Here is a 15,548-nt window from a genome sequence, read left to right on the forward strand (position 1 = left end):
TGCCCAAGGCACCCCAAGGTAATATTCAAGGAAGACTCAAGCGCCTAAGATTGGGGATGCCCCGGAAGGCATCCCCTCTTTCGTCTTCAAAACTATCGGTATACCTTACTCGGAGCTATATTTTTATTCGTCACATGATATGTGTTTTGCTTGGAGCGTATTTTCAATTTTACTTGCTGTTTGAATAAAATCATTGGATCTGAAATCTTGAATGAAAAAGAATCCTCCCATGGCTAGTTAATTATTTGACTACTCAGTGTTCTTCACTTATATATTTTTGGAGTAGTTTGTCATTTACTCACGTGCTTCACATATATCCTATGAGTAAATGGTTGAATGAATTGAATATCATAAATCTGAATTTATATATGTTTCATATGCTTATACCATGGGGAATAATGACTTCACACATAATAAGTATAGGTAGTAATTTATTGAAAGTTAGCAAACGCGGAATTGATCACTTGAGCAATTCATGAAAGAATATTGAAGGAAGAGAGATTTCACATATAAATATACTATCTTGGACATCTTTTGTGATTGTGAGCACTCATTAAAATATGACATGCTAAAAGGTTGATGTTGGATAAGGAAGACAACGTAATGGGTTATGTTTTCTTATATCCGAAATAAAGTATATTGTCATGGATCATCCAACATACTGAGCTTGCTTTTCCCCCTCATGCTAGCCAAATTCTTTGCACCAAGTGGAGATACTACTCGTGCTTCTGAATATCCTTAAACCCGGTTTTGCCATGAGAGTCCACCATATCTACCTATGGATTGAGTAAGATCCTTCAAGTAAGTTGTCATCGGTACATGCAATAAAAATTGCTCTCTAAATATGTATGATCTATTAGTGTGGAGAAAATAAGCTTTATACGATCTTGTGATATGGAAGCAATAAAAGCGACGGATTGCATAATAAAGGTCCCTATCACAAGTGGCAATATAAAGTGACGTTCTTTTGCATTAAGATTTTGTGCATCCAACCTTAAAATCGCATGACAACCTCTGCTTCCCTCTGCGAAGGGCCTATCTTTTACTTTTATCTTCTACCTTATGCAAGAGCCATGGTGATCTTCACTTTTCCTTTTTACATTTTATCCTTTGGCAAGCATATTGTGTTGGAAAGATCCTGATGTATATATATATATATATCCAATTGGATGTAAGTTATCATGAACTATTATTGTTGACATTACCCTTGAGGTAAAAGGTTGGGAGGCGAATCTATAAGCCCCTATCTTTCTCTGTGTCCGATTAAAACTTTGAACCCATAGATATCACCTGAGTGTTAGCAATTGTGAAAAATTAAATGATAGTTGAGTATGTGGAGTTTGCTAAATCAAAGCTCTGACATAGACCCTTCCTGAAAATAAGATGAATTGCAATTGTTTGATGACTGAGAATATAGTTTGTTAGTTTCAAGAAAGTTTATGATCTATACTTTAACTTGTGAATAGCTTGTTACTTGATCATGAAAAGTTTTATGAAGATGAGCTACTGATATGACATATAATGATGCTAGAAAAGGTGATTGAAATTATCATTGATCAAACTTGTGCACTAGCTAGCATTCACACTTCATAAATTATTTCTTTTATCATTTACCTACTCGAGGACGAGCAGGAATTAAGCTTGGGGATGCTGATATGTCTCCAACGTATCTATAATTTATGAAGTATTCATGCCATGTTTACAATAGTTTTATATGATTTTGGTATGATTTGATTAGAACTAACCCGGACTGACGCTGTTTTCAGCAGAACTACCGTGGTGTTGTTTTTTGTGCAGAAATAAAAGTTCTCGGAACGCGTTGAAAATCAACGGAGATTTTTTCTGGAAAATATGAAAAATACTGGAACAAAAATCTACCGGAGGGGAGTCCCGTGGGCCCCACGAGGGTGGGGGGCACGCCCACTGCCTCGTGGACTCCCCGAGGGCCCCCCTAACGTGAAATCAACGCCAACTCCTCTTATAAATACAGAAACCTTCGGGAAATAACCTAGATCAGAAGTTCCGCCGCCGCAAGCCTCTGTAGCCACGAGAAATCAATCTAGGCCCTCTCCGGCACCCTGCCGGAGGGGGCCATCATCACCGAAGGCCATGGAGGAGGATCCAGGAGGGGCCATCATCACCGGAGGCCATGGACCAGAGGGAGAACCTCTCCCCATCTAGGGGGGAGGCCATGGAGGAAGAAGCACAAGGGAGAGAACCTCTCCTCCTCTCTCTCGGTGGCGCCGGAGTGCCATCGGGAGGGGAATCATCGCCGTGGTGATCGTCTTCATCAACATCACCACCATCATCACCATCCTCATCTCTTTTACGCGGTCCACTCTCCCGCACCCCGCTGTAATCCCTACTTGAACATGGTGCTTTATGCCACATATTATGATCCAATGATGTGTTGCCATCCTATGATGTTTTGAGTAGATATCCTTTGCCTTTGGGTTGATTGATGATCTAGATTGGTATGAGTTGTATGTTTTATTTTGGTGCTGTCCTATGGTGCCCTCCGTGTCGCGCAAGCGTGAGGGATTCCCGCTGTAGGGTGTTGCAATATGTCCATGGTTTACTTATTGTCTGCGTTGCTTGAGTGACAGAAGCATAAACACGGATAAGTGGGTCACGGCGTATGGGATAAAGGGGACTTGATACTTTAATGCTATGGTTTGGTTTTACCTTAATGACCTTTAGTAGTTGCGGATGCTTGCTAGAGTTCCAATCATAAGTGCATATGATCTAAGAAGAGAAAGCATGTTATCTTATGCCCCTCCCTCATATGAAATTGCAATAGTGATTACCGATCTTGTTAACAATTGCCTAGGACAATTCCGCACACCGACCCATCATTATTCCATAGTCGCTATTTATAATATTTAGTAATATATTCTAACTTTATGATAACAGCACCTACTTTTATATTTTAGCTCTCCGATACCATGCAAAGTTATCCTCTATATACCCACAACGTAGTTTTATTTCTCGTTTCTAGTTGGAAGCAAATGTTCGGTGTACGTAGAGTCGTATCAGTGGCAGATAGGACTTGAGAGAATATTGATCTTACCTTTAGCTCCTTGTGGGTTCGACACTCCATACTTATCACTTCCACCTTTGGGAATTGCTACGATGATTCCCTGCACTTGGGGATTATCAGGATTCTTTCTAGAGAAGAAGTTTCTCTCGAAAGAAGTGAGTGGGAGGAAAGTAGAACTTGATGAGGTAATTGTACCTTCTCCCGAATTGGAAGGTAGTTCATCACAGAAATCAGTTCCAGTGATGCCTACACCAATTAGTGAGGAAGTTAATGATGATGATCATGAAAATTCAGATCAAGTTACTACCGAACCTCGTAGGTCAAACGGAATATGTTCCGCACCAGAGTGGTACGGTAATCCTATTCTGGGAATCATTTTACTAGACCATGACGAACCTACGAACTATGAGGAAGCGATGATGATCCCAGATTCCGCAAAATGGTTTGAGGCCATGAAATCTGAGATGGGATCCATGTATGAAACAAAGTATGGACTTTGATTGACTTGCCCGATGATCGGTGAGCCATTGAGAATAAATGGATCTTCAAGAGGAAGACGGAAACTGATAGTAGTGTTACTATCTACAAAGCTCGAATTGTCGCGGAAGGTTTTCGACAAGTTCAAGGTGTTGACTACGATGAGTTTTTCTCACTCGTAGCGATGCTTAAGTCTGTCCGAATCATGTTAGCAATTGCCGCATTTTAGGAAATCTGGCAAATGGATAAATAAAACTGCATTACTTAATGGATTTATTAAAGAAGAGTTGTATATGATGCAACCAGAAGGTTTTGTCAATCCTAAAGGTGCTAACAAAATATGCAAGCTCCAGCGATCCATCTATGGACTGGTGCAAGCATCTCGGATTTGGAATATACGCTTTGATAAGTTGATCAAAGCATATAGTTTTATACAGACTTGCGGTGAAGCCTGTATTTACAAGAAAGTGAGTGGGAGCACTACAGCCTTTCTGATAAGTATATGTGAATGGAATATTGTCGATCAGAAATGATGTAGAATTTTCTGGAAAGCATAAAGGAGTGTTTGAAAGGAGTTTTTCAAAGAAAGACCTCGGCGAAGCTGCTTACATATTGAGCATCAAGATCTATAGAGATAGATCAGGACGCTTGATAAGTTTTTTCAATGAGTACATACCTTGACAAGTTTTTGAAGTAGTTCAAAATGGAACAGTCAAAGAAAGAGTTCTTGCCTGTGTTTTAAGGTGTGAAGTTGAGTAAGCTCAAAGCCCGACCACGGCAGAAGATAGAGAGAGAATGAAAGTCATTCCCTATGCCTCAGCCATAGGTTTTATAAAGTATGCCATGCTGTGTACCAGACCTATTGTATACCCTGCCCTGAGTTTGGCAAGGGAGTACAATTTTGATCTAGGAGTAGATCACTGGACAGCGGTCAAAATTATCCTTAGAGGACTAAGTAAATATTTCTCGGTTATGGAGGTGATAAAGAGTTCGTCGTAAAGAGTTACGTCAATGCAAGCTTTGACACTGATCTGGATGACTCTAAGTCACAATCCGAGTACATATTGAAAGTGGGAGCAATTAGCTAAAGTAGCTCCGTGGAGAGCATTGTAGACATAAAAATTTGCAAAATACATACGGATCTGAATGTGGCAGACCTGTTGACTAAACTTCTCTCACAAGCAAAACATGATCACACCTTAGTACTCTTTGGGTGTTAATCACATGGCGATGTGAACTAGATTATTGAATCTAGTAAACCCTTTGGGTATTAGTCACATGGCGATGCGAACTAATCACATGGTGATGTGAACTATTGGTGTTAGATCACATGGCGATGTGAGCTAGATTATTTACTCTAGTGCGAGTGGGAGACTGAAGGAAATATGCCCTAGAGGCAATAATAAAGTAGTTATTTATATTTCCTTATATCATGATAAATGTTTATTATTCATGCTAGAATTGTATTAACCGGAAACTTGATACATGTGTGGATACATAGACAAAACATAGTGTCCCTAGTATGCCTCTACTTGACTAGCTCGTTTATCAAAGATGGTTATGTTTCCTAACCATAGACATGTGTTCTCATTTGATGAACGAGATCACATCATTAGGAGAATGATGTGATGGACAAGACCCATTCGTTAGCTTAGCATTATGATCGTTACAGTTTCATTGCTACTCCTTTCTTCATGACTTATACATGTTCCTCAGACTATGAGATTATGTAACTCCCGAACGCCGGAGGAACACTTTGTGTGCTACCAAACGTCACAACGTAACTGGGTCATTATAAAGGTGCTCTACAGGTGTCTCCGATGGTACTTGTTGAGTTGGCATAGATCAAGATTAGGATTTATCACTCCGATTGTCGGAGAGGTATCTCTGGGCCCTCTCGGTAATGCACATCACTATAAGCCTTGCAAGCAATGTGACTAATGAGTTAGTTGCGGGATGATGCATTACGGAACGAGTAAAGAGACTTGCCGGTAACGAGATTGAACTAGGTATTGAGATACCGACGATCGAATCTCGGGCAAGTAACATACCGATGACAAAGGGAACAACGTATGTTGTTATGCGGTTTGACCGATAAAGATCTTCGTAGAATATGTGGGAGCCAATATGAACATCCAGGTTCCGCTATTGGTTATTGACCGGAGACGTGTCTCGGTCATGTCTACATAGTTCTCGAACCCGTAGGGTCCGCACGCTTAACGTTCGGTGACGATCGATATTATGAGTTTATGTGATTTGACGACCGAAGTTTGTTCGGAGTCCCGGATGAGATCGGGGACATGCCGAGGAGTCTCGAAATGGTCGAGACGTAAAGATCGATATATTGGAAGGCTATATTCGGACATCGGAAAGGTTCTGAGTGATTCGTGTATTTTTCGGAGTACCGGAGAGTTACGGGAATTCATATTGGGCCTTAATGGGCCATACAGGAAAGGAGAGAAAGGCCTCAAGGGTGGCTGCGCCCCTTCCCCATGGACTGTTCCGAATTGGACTAGGGAAAGGGGGCGCCCCCTTCTTTCCTTCTCCTTCTCCCTTCCCTTTTTCCTATTCCATGTGGGAGGTGGAATCCTACTAGGACTAGGGAGTCCTAGTAGGACTCCACACTTTGGGCGCGCCCTATGAGGGCCGGTCTCCTCCTCCCTCCATCCTTTATATACGTGGCCAGGGGGCACCCCATAGACACACAAGTTGATTGTTTCCAGCCGTGTGCGGTGCCCCCCTCCACCATAATCCACCTCGGTCATATCGTCGTAGTGCTTAAGCGAAGCCCTGCGCCGGTAGCATCATCATCATCGTCGTCATCACGCCGTCGTGCTGACGGAACTCTCCCTCGGACTCAACTGGATCAAGAGTTCGAGGGACGTCACCGAGCTGAACGTGTGCAGATCGCGGAGGTGCCGTGCGTTCGGTACTTGGATCGGTTGGATCGCGAAGACGTTAGACTACATCAACCGCGTTACTAAACGCTTCCGCTTTCGATCTACGAGGGTATGTGGACAACACTCTCCCCTCTCGTTGCTATGCATCACCATGATCTTGCGTGTGCGTAGGAATTTTTTTGAAGTTAGTACGTTCCCCAACAGTTTGAGCCTACCGCCAGGGCCGACGGTGGTAGGTCCCTTTGCCACGTGTCAGTGGCCGTTAACTGCCAGACGCCGTCAGGGCACCTACCGCCAGATGTGGCAGCGGTAGCCTGTAGATCGCTACCGCCAGGGTCTCTGGCGGTAGCAAAAGGGTCAAATCTCGAAATATTTCTAGACCGGGGTCAGATCTTGTTAAACTACGCAAAAAGGGTCAAAACACGAAAGTTTGCCCCCTACCGCTTGGGTTGGCAAAGCTTTCGCCTGCGGTTGCCGCTGGCACCACGACCATAGCTGGCAACCGAGGTAGGACAATTTTGGTGTTTTGACCCTTTTATGAAAGTTGAGCCAGATCTGACCCTAGTTCAAAAAAAAAATCAAGAGCTGACCTACCGTCAGGGTCGATGACGGTAGGGTATAACTGCCTACCGCCGAGGCCCTTGGCAGTAGGGTTGCACGCCCTATCGTAAAAAAAATCTAAGTATCAAATACAGTGCTTGTAACCACCTACCGTCGGGCACCTCGGCGATAGGGTTGCACAAGCTACCGTCAGCTAGTTTGGCAGTAGGGTTGCACTTCTCTGACGTGGATAAGTTGTCTACCGCCAGGGGCCTTGGCGGTAGGCTGGTATACTCTACCGCCATCGACCTAACTTTCGCAAAAGGGTCAAAACACCAAATTTGCCCACCGCTTCCCTAGTCACCGTTGCCACATGGCTGCCTCTTCCTCGGCTCCCACTCCTGAGTGAGAAGCAGGCGTCCCCCGTTGGTGCTCTCCCGGCCGTCGTCCAGGCGGTCCTCGCCCGGAGATATATGGAAAAATGTATGGGATCATCATACACTGCAACTGATATGTTATAAAAAAGAATGCAACTGATATATGAGCGTGAAAGTGAGAGAAATGCAACTGACATATAGTACTGTGTTTCAAGATTCAACTAGCAAAGAAAGTTTAGTGCGAAAAATATTGATGCAGCAAAACAAGGCAAACGAAGTATCTACAAGAAACGCACTGTAAATTCCAATCGAGTAACAGAACATTGCAGCATCTCTCGACTTCTCTAAGTTCTCTTAAAGCACATCATCCTGCCACCGCTAGTTTTTAACATTTGTAATATTCACCATGCTACAGTTTACATCCAGTTACACCGGTCCAGCAGCGTTTAGTTAAACAAATGTACACCAGACAGACTTGTTGATATCTAAGGCTCTTGGCTCGGAAGGGCTACCAACGCCGCTTGCAAAAGAGAGACCAATTTCAACCTTAGACTGGACATTGTGCGGCTAATAGACAGCTCGTCTTCAGCAAAAGAAGCGTCGCTCTCTCCCACCTGCTGCTGAGCCTGAGCCTGAGCGACCTGACCTTCCAGGTAGCGCCGCAAACCGGGCTCGACGACATCTACCAGACCAAGGGATGCGGGTGTGTGCATCCATCTCGAGACGATGAACCCGGCCAACAGATACTGCCCTTTGAGCACCAGCTCAGATATGAAGCACGGGAGCAGCACCTTAGCGAATAGCAAAGACTTCTGATTCATCTTAGATTCGGCTTCCCAGTGCGCGCAGAGATCGCTCTGGAACGACCTCGCGAGCTGTCCGACGAGGTGGCATGTGTGAGAGAAGAGTTTCGAGTACCCCTCTTCTCCAGCGATCTTCTGCAGGGCTCCGGATGACAGGACCAACGGCAGCAGCTCGTGGTCGTCGGCTGTCGATGAGGTGGACGCGGTTCCTTCCCTGATTTTCGCCTCGACCGTCTGCAGGCACTGCAGCTGTGGAGCTTCGTATGGGAGCAGCAGCATGATTTTGAGAGCCATGAAGCAGTTGGGTGCTGCGGAAAGGAGTTCAAGCAAGCGGTGTGCTTCTTCGTCCTCTAGCAACCTGCTATGCTTTGAGGATGCTCGATCTAGAAGCTCAATGATCTTCTGAAGCTCACCAAGCCCAGCAAGTTTTCTGATGATCTCCATCCAACAACTGTGGAGAGGATGGACAGATAATGTCGACGCACCATCTTGCTTTTGCGCTGGATTCTCCAACTCTTCTGGTAGGGCCTCCCAGCCATCATCCCATCCATCACTCCAGTCGCTTGCTTCTTTTGGCGAATCCTGAGGCTGAACATATTCTTCTTTTGGTGAAGAGAACAGTTGCTCCCACTCTTCTAGCACTGCTTCCAGAACAGCAACACTCTCAACGGAAGAAGCACGTTCTGACAAATGTAAGAAGCAAGATACTGCAGAGTCAAGACTCGACAAGTTTTCGGGCGTGATACTAGCATCTGGCAGAACTGCAGTGACCATCTGATTAGATCTGAGTGCCACTAGACTCGCTGTGATGCTGCAAGAGGGAGTACTGCCCTCATCAGCTAAGGAATCACTTGCTCCAGGCTCATACCATGATTCCCATGGCTCAACCTGGGAAACAATCTCATTTGGAAGGCTTTTGAGGTTTCTTCCCGTAATACACTGCATCAGCTGCAGGGCATAGACACGTAGTTGGCTACCTAGCTGCATGTTCTCAGAAAAGGCTATCAACTTTCCCCAGACCCCAGATCGGATCATTTCAAGAGAGTCAGCATGCTCCCCTACTGACTGGCTCAATGAAGACAGTAGCTTATGAAGCAATGCCTGAGACTCACAAGAGCCTTCGATCAGATCGGACAAACAGCCATCTGTAGAAGCACCATAAAGCTCTAAGAGATCCAACGGATTCCTCGAGTCTGCATTTACACTTTCCAAATTTTCCTGTCCTCCATGGTACACTTCAACTACAGTTTTGAAACCACATCTAGAAAGAATCATAGCTCGGCAAAAGTGTGATGTGTCCATTATTATTTCACTGTTAAAGCCAACTTGTACAAACATAGAGATGGCATCCCAACCTTGGTGCACTGTTATCTCATTATTTATTAACAGCTGTCTGAAAGCACTCATGCAGTGAGTTAACCGGTTCGAATCCAAGTAGCCTGTCCTTTCATATGAGCTAGCATCAGTTGGCTGCCTTGGTATGTCGTCAACAAGTTTAATCCAAAGAGTTATCAGCATACAGAGAGGTTCCTTCCATGAAGGTTCCTGTGGTTGGCTTCTTGCTAAGTTGCAAGGGAAACATAGTGTGTAATACCTTCCAATGATGTATGAAATATCTGTGGCAGGAAGAGTTTGGATATACTCCTTGCAACTATCATAGTTCAACTCAATTTCACAAAGGACTGCTAGTAACTTTTCACAATCTGTGCTGTTTGACCGTGCTTCATTGCGGCCTTCTAAAGATGCCAACATGCCAAGAACATAATGCTTGTAAACACCTTGGCGTGATACAAGACCATTAGCCTGTAAATCAACATACATACTCACAAGAGCTTGGACCATATCAGCTAGAGCACTGACAGTTGAGGCATGGATATTCTTGCATACTTCTTCATTGAAGTGGTCAAAGTTCAGATTATCCAGGCCAGCAATGTTTTTGTAGTTTAAGCCATCAATGAAACAGACTTTCTTGCACTCTTCCTCAAGGACCTTGTAATACTGAAATAGCTCAAGCTTATGTGTATGAACATGTTCTTGGTATGTCAATTCTATCTTACTTGTCCTCTTAAGATACGAATGACATGCTGAAAGGATGCCAAAGATGTAGGAGAGGCGTTGCTTATTATACCCATCGATCTCTGGGTAGACATCTGAATATATCATATCAATCACCCCCTTAGCTGATTTGACAATATCCTCCCGGAATTCAGCAATTTCATTCAGAATATCATCGTTATCCCAATATTCAGAGACAAGAGCACAGCCCAGAAATCGTAAAAGCACCTAAATTAATCAAGAGATAATATAGATATCAGGTATGAGAAGCTTACATCACAAGGAAACTAAAACATATGATGTTTCTGCAGGAGAGAGACAGATACCTCTGTTCGCTGCAAGCCATAGTTCTCAGCTATCTTTACTGCTTCCTTTAGTATATGTTTTCTCTCCAGCTTTACGGAGTCAACAAAGGAGAAAACAACCTTTTTGATATAGTTAGCATCGCCAGATAAGAATCGAGACGTGTCAATATCAGGCAGTACATTTTTCAGCATTCTTGCTTGGTCAGCCATTCGTTTCTCCTCTTCTAATTTTGATTTCCACTCTCCCCAGTAAGTGGCATGTGCCATATCAATCTGGTCTAAATCATCTGATCAAAGTAAAAGTAAAGTAAAGTGAATATCATATAAATGAATAGCATCTCATGAAAAAAAGAACACAGAAAATTGGACTAGATAAGTATTCAGAAAATAAACTGAGGCAGTGATTCAGCTCTTTAGTGCACCTACCTGAATCTATCGAGGTAAACTTCTCATGGAATTTTTGAAGCAAGAGATTTCTCCTCTGTTCAGGAGTAGAATATTCTTTCTTCAAACTGTTGAGGGAGCTATATGTCATTCCTACATTCATTATGTTACTAATCTCTTGATAACATTCTCGTTGTTTGAGCTCTTCCTCTATTATTTTCACTCCATTGAAAGGGTCCATGAGATTCAGAAGAATTGAACAGGAAAGAACATAATCATCTTCATCAACGGGAGGCTCCATTATAGACTTTGCAAGAAACATGATTAGATCATCACTGGGAGCAAAACTATGTACACCTAGCCAATATATGATACTATTTATTGCCTCCGTTTTTGTTGAAAATCGATATCTCCTGATGGGATGATTTGTCTCCGAAGAATGTTTGTTACCATCATGCACCTCATCATTAGACAACTTCAAAAGCCATGGCAATGCCAGTGCAGAGAAGGACAATAGTTTCCTATTTTCTGCAAAAGTAGATTCCCGACTATATGTATCATCATTTGTGAAGTCCATGCAAACCTTTGATAGCATTTCTTTAGCAATTGCCACATGATCATGCTCTCTATCATGGCTAACGCCTTCTCTCAGGTCAAGTATGTCTTGCACACTTTGCACAGGAAGAGGTGTATATGTAGAGCCATCAACAAAGAAATTGGGAGGGTTTGTTCCTGTTGATACCATTAATTGTTCAAATTTATCGTGGACATCAAGTTCCTTCCAAGCATTCAATAGTTCCCCTACAGATTCTTCATCACAATGGCTAAGGGAGAAGCCCAATAGCTTTTTGCGGGTACTTGTATCCAAATTGTCAAGCTGAGGACCTCTTGCAATTGCAGCACATAAATCCCAGACTTCCCCATGACCCTTTTTAGTCAAATTTAGACAGAGATCAAAGGCTAGCTGGAGGTCACCATTTACCACTGCTTCTCTAGCAATAGCCTCCTCAACAGCAGCTATTTCTTCTTCACTTCTTAATCCTAGTAGTTTAGCAACATCAATAATCTCTTCAAAATGAAGATATGCCCCTGTTTGACTCGTAATCACCATACGGATGATCTCCATAGGATCCTTTACCTGTCTGAACTGAACAGGGAGGATAGTCACCCCTAGATAAGGAAGTCTGACAGTTAGAGCATCAATTATATCAGTTTCCACTTGAACATTTTTGCTATTTGGTAACAGATTTAGGCATTCCCTAGCCTTCCAAATCTGCAAATGATTGTGCAATCCAAGTTAGTGTTAATCAGTGACGACATACCGGTTTGTATTTGCATGAAATACAATTTGGTGACATGAACTTACTTCGTTGCAGGACAAAGTTGAAGCTGAGAAGAAATACTCCCTTGCAGCTTGGATAACGAGATTCTCAGCTTTTTCTGTGGACAAAGAAACTGCACTAGTACCTCCAAGATAGTTCCTGGCTAGTGAAAATTTACCAGCTTTTAGAAGCCCTCTAATGAATTCAGCGAGCATATATTCTGAATCAAGAAAAGGAAATGCCTTCTCTTGGAAGAGCTTCAAATCACGCCACATGTTAGCCCACTCATTGTCCGACCGAACAGGTTGACGTCTGCCAAATTTTGACAGGATCAGCCGTATAAGTTGTTTTACATTCTTCTCGTCTAAGTGTGCAGCAAGGAAGAAATGTGTTGGCTTTGGTACCTGCCAAAGTAGGACATGTTTTAAAACAAATAATGATGTAGCCAGTTAATCACATTCAGGCATCCTACCACTCAAAACTATTAATAACAAGTAAACCCCAATACAAAAAGAAATATACTGGTACTTAAGCTTCGTAGTTTACTGAGAGGTCAAAGCGCATGCCTATGTGAAAATAAATATATGAAATAACCCAAGGAGATTTAGTGCAATGTCATAGTTGATTTAAGCAGCAAACTTTCTTTGAAGAGATACAGTACCTGGTAATAAGCAAAGAGCCTTCCTACTTCTACGTGACCTTCAGCAACTTTTAGCATCTTCTCTGGCATATCAAGGGATTTTATGTTGCCAAATTGGTAGGCCGTTGAATCATTGCAATAAGAATCCCCTGAATTATCACTCAGACGAGACAAGATATCAGCACACACATGCTGCATATCATCACAGGAAACCACACAAGTGCCAAGAGCTTGCTTAGCATCTTTCAAACTGAAATCTTCTTCACTAGCCAATAAAGATTTCTCTCTCTTTGTCTTATGGAGTAACTTCGACAGAATTGATGACATGGTATTCCACTGGTTAGTTGCAGAGCATACATAAATGCAGCAAATAGCAGTTTCTACCATCTCATTAAGATCCTTGAAGAGCCCACAAATTGGTGACTCCCCACAGCCGTTTTCAATAACAGACAAGCAAATGGACAGCTCATTTGCAGTAGCAACCTCTTTCATCCATCTAGTCAGGTAGGATTCTTCTTGTTTGTCAGCATTACTTGACGAGATCAAGTGCAATCTCTTATTCATAAAAGGGATAGCCATATCGTCTAGTCGCTGAACAACAGTATCATCTTTGGCTCCTTTCAGAATGATCTTAAACTTTTGATAGTCAGGTAAATCTTCCCAGGTTGCAAGGTTCATTATGAACTCATTCGACTCATCAGAATATACAACTTGGTAGAGGTATTTCATGTCATCAAAGAATGGCTGCAGCTCCACTATCCCCTTTTGACATGCAAGCTCTATCATGGCAAGACAATTTTCCAGCTGTCCACTTAGGCAGTCAATGTCCCTAGCTCTGCTCCTGTACCACTCCGAAAGTTCAGCGGCAGATGGCCATAAGAAACCAGTTGAGTGCTTCAAAAGTATTTCTGTTTTGACCACTCCCCTCTTGTCCAATTGACCAGGAGAAGTGTTTATATATGCTGCCATTTGTTTGCATTCAACCCAATCACCATCTCTTAATATTACAACACTAGGAGGATATTTCCCAGGAAGCAACTGACTATAAGTCTGTACAGCAATAGTTTCTGGAATTGCAGACAGAACACGTAAAATGTCAGAAGAGATAGTATACGGATGGCGCTTCATGAGAAGATTAAGAGCTCCGATTTTGCCACTTTCAGCTAGAGCAATAGCAGTATCAACAAGGGGCGTCAAACGGAACTTGCTATATTCGCCAGCTGAGAACCTAAAAATAGAAAGAACAACACATTTAGCAACAAGAAGTCCGTAACTCCCCTGTGCAATCAACTTGTGAAGTGTCTTTCCATGAGAGCTAACGCTAGTGTGCATTGAAGTTGGAAATTGACATTCTGAAGTGGAAAAAAATCATCAACCTGTAAGAGTACATATGTTCGAGTCACCAGCTAGACTGGAAAATTCACAAAGCATTCACTTGAAGTGTTAACTACCCCTTATTTTCCCTTTTACTTCATTGTTAAACAAACCCAGATCCAGCTTGGCATTACTTTGTGCTTTGGGAATTGCAAAAAGTGGCAGGTGTAATTGATTTGCTTGAGGAATAAAGCAGTATTCAAAAGTAGCTATAGTCCGTTTTAAAATATTGCATTGAGACTCAAAACGGCCAATGCATGTATGATGGAAAAAGTTAAATCGATTATATTTGTAAACTTTTGCAGGATCAATATGGCTCAACAGCTGGAGCATAGTTGCAAACACTTCCAATGTGAACAACATACCTTCCCATATTAATTCCCAAGAATGTCTCCAGCAAGTCGTTGTACCACAATAAACGAAGCCTGATGATACGACTGTCCCATGCTGAGCCATCACCGCTATTATCCGGCTCCGAAAACTTGTAACGGTCTGTCATGCGAAAGCCAAAAGAAAATAGGGCTTTCAAAGCTGCTTCTGTAGGTCCAACTTTATTCACACATTCTGACAATACAAATGCTTGGTCTTTGATTTTCACCAAGTATGACTGTATATCATGAATATCTCCAGCAGAGTGCAACCAGCATGCTTTAAGCACATCATCCTTATCTAGATTATACTGGGAGGCAAAATCCAAAGCCTCCTTTTGTTGATTCTTCCTGATGAGAACGGAGTACATCTCCAGTACTGTAACTTTGGAGAATGATACTAGACTCCAAAATATTTTATCCATCTCAGTGTGTTGATGATCCCCAGGAACACTATCCATTTGTCTGCTAGATTGCAAAACAAATGCATATCCTTCGATAGTCTTTGCCTTTTCCAACAGTGGTGTAGATAAAGCAAGGTCACCTTTTGAAACTACCATATCCTCAGCAATGCTGTACATGCTAATCCTACCATCTTCCTTTACAATCATGAGAATATTATCTGTCCACCAACTGATGTCCTTCACACCAATCAAGTGTGTTCCAGCGCCACTCCCGTGAGGATGAAGCGAAACAGAGCGCATATTACCATTGAGCACAAAGATGTCGACAGAACCATTCAAATCCAATGTAGCGATACGTTTGCCCTGAGGTGAGATTCTGACTTTTGGAAGCGGGACCAAAGTTTTTCTATCTGTAGGAGGTGAAAACACTCCTTCCAACGGCGCACTTTGGAATGAAAGACTAAGTTCCAGATATTCATCGAAGTGCAATACATATAGAAAATATGCTCCTAAAACACAACAGAGAAAAAAGTTAGAAACAAGGGTTCCCTTCCCTAAA

General features: G+C 42.6%; 1 protein-coding gene across 1 annotated transcript in view; it reads right to left on the bottom strand.

Moving 5' to 3' along the window:
- Positions 1-7,612: 7,612 nt before the first annotated feature.
- LOC123145705 (MAG2-interacting protein 2) overlaps positions 7,613-15,548 on the bottom strand; it is a 10,939-nt gene continuing 3,003 nt past the window's right edge. Inside the window, exons 7-12 of the mRNA XM_044565178.1 lie at positions 14,583-15,498; positions 12,865-14,071; positions 12,248-12,607; positions 10,924-12,154; positions 10,519-10,784; positions 7,613-10,420 (exon numbers count right to left, since the gene is read on the bottom strand). Of these exons, the coding sequence (XP_044421113.1) occupies positions 7,820-10,420; positions 10,519-10,784; positions 10,924-12,154; positions 12,248-12,607; positions 12,865-14,071; positions 14,583-15,498 (6,581 nt within the window). The 3' untranslated portion in view covers positions 7,613-7,819. The remainder of the gene's footprint in view (positions 10,421-10,518; positions 10,785-10,923; positions 12,155-12,247; positions 12,608-12,864; positions 14,072-14,582; positions 15,499-15,548) is intronic.

The sequence above is a fragment of the Triticum aestivum genome, chromosome 6D, assembly GCF_018294505.1.
Source record: "Triticum aestivum cultivar Chinese Spring chromosome 6D, IWGSC CS RefSeq v2.1, whole genome shotgun sequence".
Classification (NCBI taxonomy): Eukaryota; Viridiplantae; Streptophyta; class Magnoliopsida; order Poales; family Poaceae; genus Triticum; species Triticum aestivum.